Genomic DNA, 18,389 nt, shown 5'->3' with positions numbered 1-18,389 from the left:
GTCATGCTGTGTATAGGGGAGCTGTGGGGACATCATACTGTGTATAGTAGAGCTGTGGAGGCATCATACTGTGTAGAGGGGAGCTGTAGGCCCATCATACTGTATAGGGAAGCTGTGGGATCATCATACTGTATATAGAGCAGCTGTGGGATAATCATACTGTGTATATGGTAGATGTGGGCCCATCAGACTGTGTATAGAGGAGCTGTGGGGACATCATACTGCATATATGGGAGATGTGGGCCCATCATGCTGTGTATAGGGGAGCTGTGGGGACATCATACTGTGTATAGTAGCGCTGTGGAGGCATCATACTGTGTAGAGGGGAGCTGTAAGCCCATCATACTGTATAGGGAAGCTGTGGGATCATCATACTGTATATAGAGCAGCTGTGGCATAATCATACAGTGTATATGAGAGATGTAGGCCCATCAGACTGTGTATAGAGGAGCTGTGGGGACATCATACTTTGTATATGGGAGATGTGGGCCCATCAGACTGTGTATAGAGGAGCTGTGGGGACATCATACTGTGTATATGGGAGATGTGGGCCCATCATGCTGTGTATAGGGAAGCTGTGGGATCATCATACTGTATATAGAGCAGCTGTGGGATCATCATACTGTGTATATGGTAGATGTGGGCCCATCAGACTGTGTATAGAGGAGCTGTGGGGACATCATACTGCGTATATGGGAGATGTGGGCCCGTCATGCTGTGTATAGGGGAGCTGTGGGGACATCATACTGTGTATAGTAGCGCTGTGGAGGCATCATACTGTGTAGAGGGGAGCTGTAAGCCCATCATACTGTATAGGGAAGCTGTGGGATCATCATACTGTATATAGAGCAGCTGTGGCATAATCATACTGTGTATATGAGAGATGTAGGCCCATCAGACTGTGCATAGAGGAGCTGTGGGGACATCATACTGTGTATATGGGAGATGTGGGCCCATCATGCTGTGTATAGGGGAGCTGTGAGGACATCATACTGTGTATATGGGAGATGTGGGCCCATCATGCTGTGTATAGGGGAGCTGTGAGGACATCATACTGTGTATATATGGGAGATGTGGGCCCATCATGCTGTGTATAGGGGAGCTGTGAGGACATCATACTGTGTATATGGGAGATGTGGGCCCATCATGCTGTGTATAGGGGAGCTGTGAGGACATCATACTGTGTATATATGGGAGATGTGGGCCCATCATGCTGTGTATAGGGAAGCTGTGAGGACAGCATACTGTGTAGAGGGGAGCTGTAGGCCCCACATACTTTGTATAGGGAAGAATACTTGGGAGATGTTCCAGCAACTTCGACCAAAGGATGGTTAAAATCAAAAGACTTTATTCCAAAAAAATGATTAAAAACAGAATAGATGCATAAAAAACATATGGTTCACCAATGTGACAGACGCTTACGCGTTTCGGACTAGAGGGTCCTTACTCATAGCTATTTTTTGGAATAAAGTCTTTTGATTTTAACCATCCTTTGGTCGAAGTTGCTGGAACATCTCCCTACAAGATTGTGCCTACAAGATTTTCCAGAATCCAAGTTCCCTGCACCGCCCAGGATTGATTGCATTCCTCCAGACTTCGCATTTGCTACGGTTTGGTGAGCTGACAAAAAACTTTTTCCTTTTTGTATAGGGAAGCTATGAGGACATCATACTGTGTATATGGGAGAGGTGGGCCCATCAGACTGTGTAAAGGGGGCTGTAGGAACATCATACTGTGTAGAGGGGAGCTGTAGGTCCATCATACTGTGTATAGGGGAGCTGTGGAGGCATCATCACAGTAGTGTAGAGGGGAGCTGTAGGCCCATCATACTTTGTATAGAGAAGCTGTGAGGGCATCATACTGTGTATATGGGAGATGTGGGCCCATCAGACTGTGTAAAGGGGGCTGTGGGGACATCATACTGTGTAGAGGGGAGCTGTAGGCCCATTATAACATGTAGGGGAGCTATAAGCCCATCACACTGTGTATAGGGGAGCTGTAGGCCCATTATAAAGTGTAGAGGAGCTATGGGCCCATCATACTGTGTATAGGGGAGCTGTAGGCCCATTATAGCATGTAGAGGAGCTATGGGCCCATCATATTGCGTATAGGGGAGCTGTGGGCCTACCATGTTGTGTATAGGGGAGCTGTACATTAGGGGACTTAGGGGACATTATTAAATGTTATGTGGTCACTCATTGTTATAGGGTGTACACAGGATAATTGTGACTGTCAAAAGGGCACATGGGCATTATTGCTTTCTAAGGGGCAAAATGTGGACACTGTTTTCAAGGACACAGGGCTAATATATTCTAGGGGTTTGTTTCACCATCTAGAGAGCACAAAGGAGGCAATTTACATAGTAAGGGGCACAGTGGTGGCATTATTACGTGGGGCAGTAAGAGGAGCCGTTATTGTACCACACAGTAGGGGCAGTAATAGGGACACATACGGCAGCAGCGGCTCAGCATTGGGATATAAGGTGCAGTAATAGGGACACATATGGCAGCAGCGGCTCAGCATTGGGGTATCAGTAGTATTGGGGTTTCACCAGCATTGGAGTATCATATGTGGACCGTGCTGAAATTGTGAGAAATCAGATGTGTCTCTTGTAATCTCTGCAGACGAGTCCCGGCTGGAGAAGTTGTCGTGCCGGTCTGGGCCAGATGGAAAAGATGATAAAAATGAAGGACAGAAAAAACGTTAGCTGTAAGTCACCATCTATAATATACTGTCATCTCTTGTACAGTATGTTCTGCAGCACTGGTATCTACCACTATATGGTGGTAATATCGGTGTTGGTCTTTCTTTAGTGATTTCTTGTCCGTCACAGTCCGGCCATCTGCTGAGGTTCCCCTGCACCCAGTCTAAGTGCCAGTGTAGCTGTAATCTCAGTTACCTGGTTAGGGCCCCACTTAGAGATTTTACCCCCTGAGCTCAATCCCTAACTATACCTCTAGGGAGACACCTACGTCTGCATTGGAGCTTCAGATATAAAAACGGTAGATTTTAAATCTCACAAATTTGCTATATTTTTCATACAGAGTCATCGGAGCAGTAAAGCACATTTTGCAAATGACTACACCCTTTAATAAATGACTTACTGTACCAATAGTATTAATGGGGTTGTCAATAAGGGGAATGACCACCATGGCTTTTTAGACCTGGAGATACACACGCGCCTTGTGGTCTGGGTACAATATCATTGATTCCATTTCATGTTTTACATATGGCTAGAGGATGTGCCGTTTTGATATAACATTTTCGGGAGCATGATGTCTTTATCTATTATACATGTTGCTCACATGTTTTCTAATCTTCATCATGCCTCATTTGTGAATGTGTATGTTCTGCTTTGCATGTCATACTGTGGATACCTTGCAGCTTATTTATAGCATATGTGCTTTTCATTGCTTGGTCCATTTGGTTCATTGTTTATCATGTCCCATACAATTCTCTACCTTCAGGAATGTGGTTTATTTGCCACGTTCTCTTACATGTTTTTTAAGTGGTTTTAATGTTTGCTCTGTCTCAGGTGTCTAAATAAAAACTTTTTATTATGTGGATGTGCACACCATTTTTTTGGTTGGTCGTTCTCTCCAGTCCTCAATCGCCTCCAGAAGTCACATAATTAGTACACTGAGTCCACCTATGTGTGATTCTTTCTCAATATAACTACAACTGTTCTGTGAAGGCCTCAGAGGTTTGTGTGAGAATATTAAGGATCAAACACCATCATGAAAACCAAGGAGCCCACCAGACAGGCCACGGATAAAGTTGTGGAGAAGAGTAAAGAAGGGTTAGCTTATAAAAAAGTAGTCCAAGTTCTGAGCATCTCACAGAGCACTTGTTCAATCTATCATCCAAAAATTAAATGAGAATGGCACAAATGCAAACCTTCCAAGACATGTCTGTCCACCTAAACTGACATCCCAATCAAGGAGAGCACTAACTAGAGATGCAGCCAAGAGGTCCTATGGAGGAGCTACAGAGATCCACAGCTCAGGTGGGAGAATATGCCCACAGGACAACTATTAGTCGTTAACTCCACAAATCTGGTCTTTCTGGAAGAGTGGAAAGAAGAAAGGTATTTTTGAAAGCCATAAGAAGTCCTGTTTGCAGCTAGCAAATGCCATGTAGGGGACACAGCGAGCATGAGGAAAAAGTGGCTCGGGTCAGATGAGACCTAAAGAAAACTTTTTGGACTAAATGCAAAACGATATGTGTGGCTGAAAACTTAAACTGCACATCTGTTATGAATGAGTCACCGTAGGAGGCAAAAACAGAAATACTAGCTAAGTCCAGAAAACCAGAGAAGTTGGCAGCTATCGGATTGCAGACCCCTGAACCTATCAACAACAACTAGCAGCAGCCGTGGGGGGTTCCTACGGTGCCCTAGACCCCTCGATCACAGCCGGAGAACTACATAGCCTAAAGACAGAAAGGGAAATCTAAACTGCCCCAGAGCAGACCACAAAGCAATTGGCAGCCCCCAACATATAATGACGGTGAAGCAAGATGAAAAAACACTCACACAGATAGAAAGATAGGCTGAGCAAATGATGGGGCCCAAGCTAACTAAATAGGACAGGATAGGAAAGCTGCTGTCTGCAATCCGCCAAAAACCCTATCAAAACAAGGGCCAACAGGCTGATAGGGAATAAGGCCCTGAAGACGCTAGGCTTCAAAAAGACTATATCAGCACTCAGGTATTTTCAGAAGACAGAGCAAAAAGGAATTCAACTCACCCCAGCAGGGAATGGCAGAAATTCAGAAAAACAAGGCAAAACAAAACAAAACACAAATGCAAAAAGCAGTGCAGAAAACTTAGCTTTTGAGGAGCAGGAATCAGACTGGTCTCCTAGAATCCCTCAGAGAGATCACCAGCAAGGTAGAAGGGCGTCGGCTGCCTTATATCCAGTCAGCAATTCTCGTCACCCAGTCATCATCATCATACCCAGGTTTTTGGTAATCAGCCTCACTACCTTCCTTCACCAGAAGAGAGAGTTCATCAGACCTCAATGGTGAAGGGGAAAATGAACTCACAACAGTACCTCACCCTTGAGGAGGGGTCACCGAACCCTCATCCACGCCACCAGGGTGATCAGGGTGAGCCCGATGAAAGGCACGCACCAATCTTTTGGCATGAATATCAGAGGCAGAGACCCAGGAATTATCCTCCTGACCATAACCCTTCTACTTAACCAAATACTGGAGTCTCCGTCTAGCCAGACGGGAATCCAGTATCTTCTCTACCTCATATTCCATGTTACCTTCAACCAATACAGGGTCCGGAGGTGCCACCCCAGGAACTACTGGTTCAACAAACCTCTTCAACAAGGACTTATGAAACACATTATGGATTTTAAATGTGACAGGAAGAGCCAAACGAAAAGAGACCGGATTAATAATCTCCAAAATCTTGTAAGGTCCAATAAATCTAGGCTTAAACTTAGGAGAAGCCACCTTCATAGCGATATTTTTTGATGATAACCAAACCATATCACCAACCTTAAACTGGGGACCAATGGTCCTATGTCGGTTGGAAAACCGCTGGGCCTTTTCCTGGGAGAGAGATAACTTATCTACCACTTGGTCCCAGATCTGGTGCATTCTCTCCACCACAGTGTCAACACCTGGGCAGGCAGAAGGCTCCACCTGCCCTGAAGAAAATCGAGGATGAAACCCAAAGTTACAAAAAAAAGGTGACATCAAAGTGGCAGAATTAGCTCTATTATTTAAAGCAAATTCGGCCAAGGGCAAAAATGAAACCCAATCATCATGATCAGCGGAAATAAAACATCTCAAATACGACTCCAAGGTCTGGTTTGTTATCTCCGTCTGCCCATTGGTCTGAGGGTGAAAAGCAGAGGAGAAGGACAACTGAATTCCCAGCTTGGAACAGAAAGTCCTCCAAAATCTAGACACAAACTGAACTCCTCTGTCAGATACAATGTTCTCAGGAATCCCGTGCAGGCAAACCACCTGTTGCAAAAACAGGGGCACCAACTCAGAAGAAGATAGCAACTTAGGGAGTGGTACAAGATGAACCATCTTAGAGAACCTATCACAAATCACCCAAATAACAGTCATTCTCTGAGAGACAGGCATATCAGAGATGAAATCCATTGAAATATGGGTCCATGGCCTCCTGGGGACCGGCAAAGACATCAACAACCCACTAGAGCGAGAACAAGGTTTAGACCGGGAGCAAGTCCCACAGGACTGCACAAAATTCCTGACATCACGAGACAGGGCGGGCCACCAAAAAGACTGACTCACCAGATCTCTAGTACCAAAAATACCTGGATGACCAGCCAATGCAGAGCAATGAATTTCAGACATCACCCTCTTCTTCCACTGGTCAGGAACATACAACTTTCCCCTGGGACAACGCTCAGGTTTGTCCTCCTGGAACTCTTCCAGAGCACGTCTCAAATCGGGCGAGATGGCAGAAAGAACTACCCCTTCGCCTAAGATGGTAGCAGGCTTGGTCACCACAGGAGAATCAGCAAAGAAGCTCCTAGAGAGAGCATCAGCCTTGACATTCTTAGTGCCAGGAAGAAAAGAGACCACAAAATCAAAACGTGTAAAAAACAAGGCCCACCTAGGCTGTCTAGGGTTCAAGCGTTTGGCTGACTCCAGGTAAGTCAAATTCTTGTGGTCAGTGAGGACCACAACTTGATGTTTAGCTCCCTCCAACCAATGTCTCCACTCCTCAAATGCCCATTTCATGGCTAACAGTTCCCGATTCCCCACATCATAGTTACGTTCAGATGGAGAGAACTTTCGGGAAAAGAAAGCACAGGGATTCATTTTAGATGTTACAGGATCCTTTTGGGACAAAACAGCTCCTGCACCAATCTCAGAAGCGTCCACCTCTACCTGGAACGGGAGTGAGACATCAGGTTGCCGCAAAACCGGGGCAGAAGTGAATCTTCGCTTCAGCTCCTGAAAGGAAGAAACAGACTCTGGAGACCAATTCAACACATCAGCACCCTTCTTAGTCAGAACAGTCAATGGCTTGGCAATACTAGAAAATGTTGCTATAAATTTCCGATAAAAATTAGCAAAACACAAAAACTTCTGGAGGGCCTTCAAAGAAGTGGGCTGAACCCAATCATAAATGGCCTGTACCTTGGCCCGGGTCCATTTCAATAGTTGACGGAGACAAAATAAATCCCAAAAAAGAAATCCTCTGTACCCCAAAAAGGCATTTAGATCCCTTGACATACAGGGAATTCTCCCTCAAGATCCAGAACACAGTCCGAACATGTTCCACATGAGAATCCCAATCCTTGGAGAAGATCAAAATATCATCCAGATAGATAATCAAAAATTTTTCCACAAAGTCTCGGAAAATGTCATTCATGAAGCACTGGAAGACAGAAGGGGCATTAGTGAGCCCAAAAGGCATCACCAGGTACTCAAAATTTCCCTCCGGAGTATTAAACGCCGTCTTCCATTCATCCCCATGCTTAATGCGGATAAGATTATACGCCCCCCTGAGGTCAAGCTTGGTAAACCAGCAAGCACCTTTAACTCTGGAGAATAGATCCGAAATCAGGGGTAACGGACACTGATATTTAATAGTAATTTTGTTGAGGGCACGATAATCAATACAAGGCCTTAATGAACCATCCTTTTTTTTTTTGGCCACGAAAAAAAACCCAGCACCTAAGGGTGAAGAGGATGGTCTAATTTGACCCTTCTCCAACGCCTCCTTAATATAGGATCGCATAGCCTCGTGCTCGGGTACAGATAAATTGAAGAGCCGACCCTTGGGAAATTTAAACCCCAGGCTCAGTTCAATTGCACAGTCATAACTCCTATGAGGAGGCAAAGATGCAGACTCATTCTCACTAAATACATCATAAAAGTCCGCCAAATAGTCAGGAACATCATGCGACTGAGGAGAGGTGGAAAAAACCGGAGCCTCACTAAGGGCACACTGACAACCCCAACTCACCACAGACACAGATTTCCAATCCAAAACTGGATTATGAATTTGCAACCAGGGAAACCCCAGAACAATGGTATCATGCAAATTATGCAACACCAAAAATCTGCAATTTTCTTGATGGTCTGGGGCGACCCGCATTACCACCTGGGTCCAAAACTGAGGTTTATTTTTCGCCAAAGGAGTGGCATCAATCCCTCTCAAAGGGATAGGCGTCCGCAGAGGTGTCATCGGAAATCCACAACGTTTAGCAAAATCCAAGTCCATTAGGTTCAGGGCTGCTCCTGAATCCACAAAAGCCTTGGCGGAAAATGTGGACAGGGAGCAGATCAGAGTAATTGCCAGAAGAAACTTAGGTTGAACACCACCCACAGAAAACGTGTGTGCAAAACGTTTCTCTCGTTTAGGACAGACAGAAATAATATGCGAGGCATCTCCACAAAAAAAACACAGCTTATTACGACTTCTGAACTCCTGACGTTGCTCCCTGGACAAAACTCTATCACATTGCATAGGTTCATCAGATTACAAAGGAGAAGGTTTATGGATTAAACGTGCGCTGCTTGACAGATCACTCCTTCCAGATTGTGTTGATAGTACTTTAATTTCCCAACGCGTTTCGAAGTTTACACTTCTTCCTCAGGGGATGACATGTACAGACAGACAAGGCTATCACCGGTTTTATACATACAGAATTTAAAAATTGGCGCCAAAGGTCACATGTTACAGGGAAAAAAAAAAAAAAAAAGTCAAAGTTCATCAGTAAGAGAATGTAAAAACTATATAAAAATATATTGCTAAAAGACAATTAATTATTTTTATTCTTTTCAGATTATTTAAGAACAGAAAAATCATGTGACAAAAGAGCTCGTATCGAACCGAAGAAAAAAAAGGGGGGGGGGGGAGATGGAGAAAGAACCCAAAGCTCAAACCACCACACCAACAGAGCAGGCGAAGAAAAATTGAAAAAAGAGAAAAAGGCATGAAGACTTCCTTGTATAAGAATTCAACCCAGACTTTTTTAATTATACTCTTTGAGAAAATATATATATATATGAAAGTTTTGAATAAAATATATTGAATGCAATATTTTGAATAAAATATATATAATAAATAATAAATAATAGAATAAGAACATGTCATTAATATTTGGGAGCGATTGTGGGAAACAATACGTGGGTAGGACGGTTCAACCGTTACATCTTAGAATTAATTCCCACAGATACAATATTAAAAGAGGTTTTTTGCAACATTGTCTCTCTAGACACTGCACTGTAAAACATAATAGAAATCCAAATGGTTTAAAAATTAGTCCTATTGAACATATACCAGATAATACCCCTGATAGAATAGGGTCATTGAATAGGAAGGAAGTCTTTTGGATTTATAGGCTAAATACCCTAAGACCAAACGGTCTTAACGAAATAACGGAAGTTTTTCTGTAAGACCATGTCAATAACGCTTTTTTCGTTTCTAACAATTATCGTTGTCCTTTATCCTTTCCAATAAGATTGGTTTCCACTAATCATTAACTCTCATTGTGATTTTACTATTGCGATTTTCTGGCTTTTTTAATTGTCTTGGTCATAGCATGTTCTGTCTGATATGCCTCTGCCTCTCGTTTTTTTTTTTTTATCTGTTGCAGTGTCCGGTGTTTTTGAAAAAATTTCTATTTGTTGTGCTGATTCCCCCACACACTATAATAATATGTTTTGCTTGTCCCACGATGTGAGCACGTGTAGTTCCATCGTTCTCTTTTGGATGCGATCCTGCGTCCGCTTTTCATCTTGGACGTTTCCTCTTTTTCGGGATATGGCTTCTTTCCTTGTGAGCCAACGATCCTTTCCGGTCGGGCTCCTTCATCCATGGGGAGTGCTATTTCTGTTCTCACGCCTAAACCTTTATCATGTATTTTTTCCAGTATTTTTTAAGTATATTTTTTAAGTATTTTTATACATTTTTTGTGTATTCATCATCTACCTCATGCACATACATACACATTTTTATATGCACAATTTTTTATATACTTTTTCATATACTTATATCGCTCCCAAATATTAATGACATGTTCTCATTTTATTATTCTATTATTTATTATTTATTATATATATTTTATTCAAAATATTGCATTCAATATATTTTATTCAAACCTTTCATATATATATATATATATATATATATATATGTATATATATAAATATATTTTCTCAAAGAGTATAATTAAAAAAGTCTGGGTTGAATTCTTATACAAGGAAGTCTTCATGCCTTTTTCTCTTTTTTCATTTTTTCTTCGCCTGCTCTGTTGGTGTGGTGGTTTGAGCTTTGGGTTCTTTCTCCATCTCCCCCCCTTTTTTTTCTTCGGATCGATACAAGCTCTTTTGTCATTTTTTTCTTTTTTCTTTTTTCTTTGAATTCATGATTTTTCTGTTCTTAAATAATCTGAAAAGAATAAAAATAATTAATTGTCTTTTAGCAATATATTTTTATATAGTTTTTACATTCTCTTACTGATGAACTTTTTTTTTTTTTCCCTGTAACATGTGACCTTTGGCGCCAATTTTTAAATTCTGTATGTATAAAACCGGTGATAGCCTTGTCTGTCTGTACATGTCATCCCCTGAGGAAGAAGTGTAAACTTCGAAACGCGTTGGGAAATTCGCCTTACTGGAGGCGGGGTTTCCAGATTGTATGTATAACATGTAATTCCTAAATTCGCCAGGTGGAGGCGGCGTATCCACCTGCACGTTTTATTATTTAAATGCGCCCCACTGGAGGCGGGGTATCCAGGGTCACGTGTGTCACATGGGTTCGCCTTGCGGTAGCTGCTGCGTCCAGAGACACGTGACCATGACAAGTGATCTGTCAAGCAGCGCACGTTTAATCCATAAACCTTCTCCTTTGTAATCTGATGATTCGTGGTCACAAAGTGGCCTTTTGGATGTGCAGCAGCCTGACTTTCTGTTCCTATATGTCTGAATCTCCCCTGCATAAGGTGAGTTTAATGATCTGATTTATATCGATCTCTACTCGGGTAAGACCCTATTGTGCTTTTTCTCTTTTAGCTGTCTGACTATTGCATAGGTTCAGACATTTGTTCAACAGGTGGCAACACCTCTCGTGCAGTCCTGCGTTCACGTAAACGCCGATCAACCTGAATGGCTAATGACATAGAATCGTCCAGACCAGAGGGAACAGGAAATCCCACCATAGTATCTTTTACGGCTTCTGACAAACCCTTCCGAAAGAGAGCAGCCAAGGCATTATCATTCCAGGTAGTAAGGACCGCCCACTTTCGGAATTTTTGACAGTACAATTCTGCAGAATCTCGACCCTGGCTCAATGCCAGCAGGGTCTTTTCAGCATGATCAATATCATTAGGTTTGTCATACAACAACCCCAAGGCCTGAAAAAATGCGTTCACATTAGTCAGAATAGGATCATCTGGTTTCAAAGAAAACGCCCAATCCTGGGGATCGCCACGCAGCAAAGAGATGACAATTTTAACCTGCTGCGCGGAGCTCCCTGACGAGTTAGGCTTCAAGGCAAAAAATAATTCACAATTATTTTTGAAATTCAAAAATTTAGACCGATCCCCAAAAAACACATCTTTGGTTCAGCAGCATGTGAATGAGCAAGGTAGGCGGAAATTCCCCGCACTTCCGCAGCGAGCTGTTCCACACGATCAGACAATTGCTTTATCTCCATTGAGAGAAAAAAAAAATTCCCCCTACGGCCTCAGAGATATAGAGGAAAAAATATACACACTTTTTTTTTTTTTTAAATTCTTTCCTGCTATTGAGTACCCTAGGATGTGTGTAAGGCTGGTGATTCTGTTATGAATGAGTCACCGTAGGAGGCAAAAACAGAAATACTAGCTAAGTCCAGAAAACCAGACAAGTTGGCAGCTATCGGATTGCAGACCCCTGAACCTATCAACAACAACTAGCAGTAGCTGTGGGGGGTTCCTACGGTGCCCTAGACCCCTCGATCACAGCCGGAGAACTACATAGCCTAAAGACAGAAAGGGAAATCTAAACTGCCCCAGAGCAGACCCCAAAGCAATAGGCAGCCCCCAACATATAATGACGGTGAAGCAAGATGAAAAAACACTCACACAGATAGAAAGATAGGCTGAGCAAATGATGGGGCCCAAGCTAACTAAATAGGACAGGACAGGAAAGCTGCTGTCTGCAATCCGCCAAAAACCCTCTCAAAACAAGGGCCAACAGGCTGATAGGGAAAAAGGCCCTGAAGATGCTAGGCTTCAAAAAGACTATATCAGCACTCAGGTATTTTCAGAAGACAGAGCAAAAAGGAATTCAACTCACCCCAGCAGGGAATGGCAGAAATTCAGAAAAACAAGGCAAAACAAAACAAAACACAAATGCAAAAAGTAGAGCAGAAAACTTAGCTTTTGAGGAGCAGGAATCAGACTGGTCTCCAAGAATTCCTCAGAGAGATCACCAGCAAGGCAGAAGGGCGTCAGCTGCCTTATATCCAGTCAGCAATTCCCGTCACCCAGTCATCATCATCATACCCAGGTTTTTGGTAATCAGCCTCACTACCTTCCTTCACCAGAAGAGGGAGTTCATCAGACCTCAGTGGTGAAGGGGAAAATGAACTCACAACACACATCACCCTGAAAACACCATCCCCAACATCACACATGGCGGTGGCAGCATCATGCTGTGAGGAGTGTTTTCTTCAGCGGGGACAGGAAAGCTGGTCAGAGTTAATGGGAAGATGGATGGAGCTAAATACAGGGCAATCCTGGAGTAAAAACCTGTTAGAGGCTGCAAAAGATGTGAGACAGGGGAGTAGGTTCACCTTCCAGCAGGACAATAGCCCTAAAATACTGCCAGAGCTACAATGGAGAGTATTCTTTTTCAAGGCACTATACTTGTATTAATATTGTAATGTCAGCAGTATAAATCATCACTGATATAAGTTATCCTTAGGATTGGACTTTACCACTTGTAAGACATGTGATGCTCTGATATTGGGAATGTGATTCACGTGACGACTTCTTATCATCGCATTTCAGAGCTTTTCTTTATGCACGACCAAGGACATAAGGTGTCACGCCACCCAAATATCAGATACCAACTTCATGATCTCATGTACAAGGTGGCTCAGATTACTGGCACTGTGCCTATTGCTAATTAGACCTCTACCCTAAATATACCTCTATCCTGAAGGAGCACCTAGGAGGATGCAGCTGTGAAGGTCATCAGTTTACTGTCCTACAAGATAGGATCATGGAATGGGGGTCTCCAACCTTGGAGCCGCTGCAGCTCAGCTTCTCTTCATTGGGGCAATGTAGTTCATTTATTGTCCTAGCCCTGTATGTGAATTCTCTGGCCAGGCCATTGTAACATATTCCACCCACAGGGATCACCCTGTGCCTCTGATTTTTGTGGCATCACGAAGTGCCCCACCTGCACCACTGGCTTGACTTTAGGCAACCTATGTTGTGACATTGTAGTGTCACAATGTGTACTGTGACCTTAGGCACCTACTCAGTGCTGGAAGTCCCAGGGCAGCCTGAAGATGCCTGAAGAGGAAGTGGTGCTAGAGGGAGGAGGAAACCAGAGGCTGGATTAACAAATGCTAGACTGTGATGGCCAGGTGATCAGCGAGGTGTCATTTTTGGAGGTTTTTGCACCCTACTTTTTCTTTGTTTTTCTTACACCCAATCCGTAACGAAGAACTTCAGTGCCAATCATTTCCCTCCTAAACGCGAGAAATCCGCCAAATTCGATCCTCTCATCTTTAATTATAAGGAGGAGGAACACACGAAGGATTGAAAAGTGGCAAAAATCTCGTCTTCGGTTTCAATGAAAGGCGACTGCAGGGCTGTGTGCACAGGACAGGAGAGGACACTGAAAACAAAGTCAAAGCTTTTGAGGGGTTTTGCACTTTTGAGGAGGATTTGAAGAGTTTCCACTCAGTTTTGACCCCAAAAACTCCTAAAAATTGATGTTTAAAGAATGTGAGGAGAGCTTTCCACGTTCCCCGGGGTTTTGTGCTGTCATAGGTTTGTGCACACGACATTCATATTATGACGGAAAGGATTAGAGGTGATTTCCATTTTTGAGCTGTGGAGATAATGGTTGCAGTAAATACGTGACCAGATGTGTGAGGGATAATATTTATACCCCGACGTAGCAGAGGTAACTCATAGAATAACAGGGAGGGGATTCTGCAAAATGTAGAAATAGGGTCTGCACAAGGTCCCCTTCCCTCACTGCTGCTTCTCCTTGGAGCGGTGCAGTGAGTGCTCACCCGGCAGTCAGTAAGCTGCTTTCACCCGTTTTTTCCTTTTTCACTTTTTTCCTTTTTTTCCCCAAGAGTCAAGAGTATTTATTTTTCCATCCACATAACCATACAAGGGCTTGATTTTGCGAGACGAGTTATACTTTGAATGACATTAGTTATTTTATCATGTTATGCACTGGAAAGTGGGAAAAAATTCCCAGTGCGTTGAAATTGCAAAAAAATTGCAATTCCACAATGGTTTTTGGAATTTTTATTTACCATGTTCAATATATAGTAAAACTGGCCTGGTAATATTATTCCACCCAGGTCAATATGAGTACACAAATACCAAATCTGAGCTGGGATGCAACAGTTGGCCCGGCGGGATGGAGAGGGCCCTGCCACTGCAATGATGTCACTGCAGCATGTATGCAATGGAGCACTAATAAGATATTTATCTTGGGAGCGGGAAGAGGTCAGTCTGATCATGTATAGTGTTTGTAACATTCATAAACATTTGAGAGGGGGACATTATACTACATAGTGGTCATATAGAGGGACATTATACTACATATGAACCACAGAGGGGGACATTATACTACTTAGTGGTCATATAGAGGGACATTATACTACATATGAGCCACGGAGGGGGACATTATACTACTTAGTGGTCATATAGAGGGACATTATACTACATATGAGCCACGGAGGGGGACATTATACTACTTAGTGGTCATATAGAGGGACATTATAATACATATGAGCCACAGAGGGGGACATTATACTACATATGAGCCACAGAGGGGGACATTATACTACATAGTGGTCATATAAGGGGACATTATACTACATATGAGCCACAGAGGGGGACATTATACTACTTAGTGGTCATATAGAGGGACATTATACTACATATGAGCCACAGAAGGGGACATTATACTACTTAGTGGTCATATAGAGGGACATTATACTACATATGAGCCACGGAGGGGGACATTATACTACTTAGTGGTCATATAGAGGGACATTATAATACATATGAGCCACAGAGGGGGACATTATACTACTTAGTGGTCATATAGAGGGACATTATACTACATATGAGCCACAGAGGGGGACATTATACTACTTAGTGGTCATATAGAGGGACATTATAATACATATGAGCCACAGAGGGGGACATTATACTACTTAGTGATCATACAGAGGGACATTATACTACATATGAGCCACAGAGGGGGACATTATACTACTTAGTGGTCATACAGAAGGACATTATACTACATATGAGCCACAGAGGGGGACATTATACTACTTAGTGGTCATACAGAGGGACATTATACTACATATGAGCCACAGAGGAGGACATTATACTACATAGTGGTCATATAGTGGGACATTATACTACATGGTGGCCTTAGAAGGGGACATTACACTACATAGGGTTCAAAGATGTGGACATTATACTATATGGAGGCTATAGAGGGGAACATTGTACTACATATGAGCCAGAGAGGGGCACATTACAGTATTTTACAGTGGGTTAATAGTTGACAATATTATACTACATGGGGGCCATAGAGGGAGACATTTTGCTATATACAGTGAAGACCAAAAAGGTAACAATATTTGAATTCTGATTTTCAGGCTCCATATTGAACTTGAGACTGCCATCATTTTATAGACAATCATCTTGGATATCTCATACATAAATGTGACTTGACTAGTTATGCAGATTCTTGTCACTGCATTGTTACCGTTTTGCTCCGAAAGATCTAAATTTTGATTTCTATTACTTTGTCAGTATTTTGTAAATCCATCTTTGGCTTTCAGCACTGCCTCAATCCTTCTGCTCTCCATCAGATTCAAAAATGTCTCTACCGAAATCTGATCCCAGGTCTCTTCTACATGTTCCCAGAGTTGGTGCATACTGGTCACCTAACTTTGGTATATATACAGTGTTTGATTGGGTTGAAGTCTGGGGACTGTGGGGACAATCCAGCACCTCAACTTCATTGTCATTGAACCATTTTGTCACCGATCTCAGCACATGCTTTGTGTTCTTGTCCTGTTGAAAGAGTATGTCATCGTACTTGAGTGTATGAAGTAACTCGTCTTGTAGAATACTCACATATAACTGAGCATATAACTGAGCATTGAGGCCACCATTGATCCTGGTCAAGTATCCAATGCCTTTGGCTGTGAAACATCCCCATATCATCAGGCTTCCTCCACAGAACTTGACAGTTCCTTCAATTTCTCGATCCATTAGCCCATTTCTCCCTTGTTTCTTCCAGACCCATTTTCACCAATCAGAGCCCAGTCTATTGACTTTTATCTCATCTCTCCAAATCCCCCGATTCAAATCTTCTACTGTCCACTTTTCATACTTGTTTGCAGACTTGAGCTGAAACAGAGGGGGACATTATACTACATGGGGTTCAGAGATGAGGACATTATACTACATGGGGTTCAGAGAGGGGGACATTATACTACAAGGGGTTCAGAGATGAGGACATTATACTACAAGGGGTTCAGAGATGAGGACATTATACTACATGGGGTTCAGAGATGAGGGCATTATACTACATGGGGTTCAGAGAGGGGACATTATACTACATGGGGTTCAGAGAGGGGACATTATACTACATGGGGTTCAGAGATGAGGACATTATACTACATGGGGTTCAGAGAGGGGGACATTATACTACAAGGGATTCAGAGATGAGGACATTATACTACAAGGGGTTCAGAGATGAGGACATTATACTACATGGGGTTCAGAGATGAGGGCATTATACTACATGGGGTTCAGAGAGGGGACATTATACTACATGGGGTTCAGCGAGGGGACATTATACTACATGGGGTTCAGAGATGAGGACATTATACTACATGGGGTTCAGAGAGGGGACATTATACTACAAGGGGTTCAGAGATGAGGACATTATACTACAAGGGGTTCAGAGATGAGGACATTATACTACATGGGGTTCAGAGAGGGGGACATTATACTACAAGGGGTTCAGAGATGAGGACATTATACTACAAGGGGTTCAGAGATGAGGACATTATACTACATGGGGTTCAGAGATGAGGGCATTATACTACATGGGGTTCAGAGAGGGGACATTATACTACATGGGGTTCAGAGAGGGGACATTATACTACATGGGGTTCAGAGATGAGGACATTATACTATATGGGGTTCAGAGAGGGGGACATTATACTACAAGGGATTCAGAGATGAGGACATTATACTACAAGGGGTTTAGAGATGAGGACATTATACTACATGGGGTTCAGAGATGAGGGCATTATACTACATGGGGTTCAGAGAGGGGACATTATACTACATGGGGTTCAGCGAGGGGACATTATACTACATGGGGTTCAGAGATGAGGACATTATACTACATGGGGTTCAGAGAGGGGGACATTATACTACAAGGGGTTCAGAGATGAGGACATTATACTACATGGGGTTCAGAGATGAGGGCATTATACTACATGGGGTTCAGAGATGAGGGCATTATACTACATGGGGGTTCAGAGAGGGGACATTATACTACATGGGGTTCAGAGATGAGGACATTATACTACATGGAGTTCAGAGATGAGGACATTATACTATGTTGTGAGGTCAAGAAACTTTTCAAAGTGCTTTATGATCCATGTAGTGCTGGACATGTGTTTATTTGACCACAACATTTTATTGGGTCCTGGTGTCTCAATTTAGTGTGATTGATTAACGAGAAGAGAGAGCCCAAAAAAAAAAAAAAAAAGTTCTAAGTCTTATCCTCCTATATATTCAGACATAGCTTGGGGATAGCATTTATGCAGGGGGCATTTATGCACACTTTATCCAAGTACAATTTATCAAAGTACTGGCAGTTATAACATGGCAGTTAGACAGGGCTGGAGACAGGTAAGACATTTATATACATCTACTCCCTGTACATTTGGAGGACAACAAATATATACCATATGCATTTGTGTAATTTTAATCCTGGCCGCTGCATTCACACACATCAACCGCCCTGGCATTAACTCTCTACACTCCATTCACATTGGCCCCTCGCTTCTTTCCTCTCCTATGTATAGCACTCATGCTCTTTTCACGTTGTTAAACTGCACAGATCCAGTCAGTCCCACCATTCAACATCAGAGA

At 42.8% G+C, this 18,389-nt stretch overlaps 1 protein-coding gene across 1 annotated transcript in view; it reads right to left on the bottom strand.

The window, feature by feature from the left end:
* The window catches only part of LOC141054347 (transmembrane 4 L6 family member 5-like), a 63,870-nt gene extending 47,249 nt beyond the window's left edge, over positions 1 to 16,621 (bottom strand). Inside the window, exon 1 of the mRNA XM_073551665.1 lies at positions 16,350 to 16,621. Within this exon, the coding sequence (XP_073407766.1) occupies positions 16,350 to 16,487 (138 nt within the window). The 5' untranslated portion in view covers positions 16,488 to 16,621. The remainder of the gene's footprint in view (positions 1 to 16,349) is intronic.
* Positions 16,622 to 18,389: the final 1,768 nt, after the last annotated feature.

This window comes from Dendrobates tinctorius, unplaced genomic scaffold, assembly GCF_039654945.1.
Source record: "Dendrobates tinctorius isolate UK_male_01 unplaced genomic scaffold, ASM3965494v1 ptg000178l, whole genome shotgun sequence".
NCBI lineage: Eukaryota > Metazoa > Chordata > Amphibia > Anura > Dendrobatidae > Dendrobates > Dendrobates tinctorius.
Note: the sequence above shows the minus strand (reverse complement) of the source record. Positions and strands in the feature narration are given on the sequence as shown.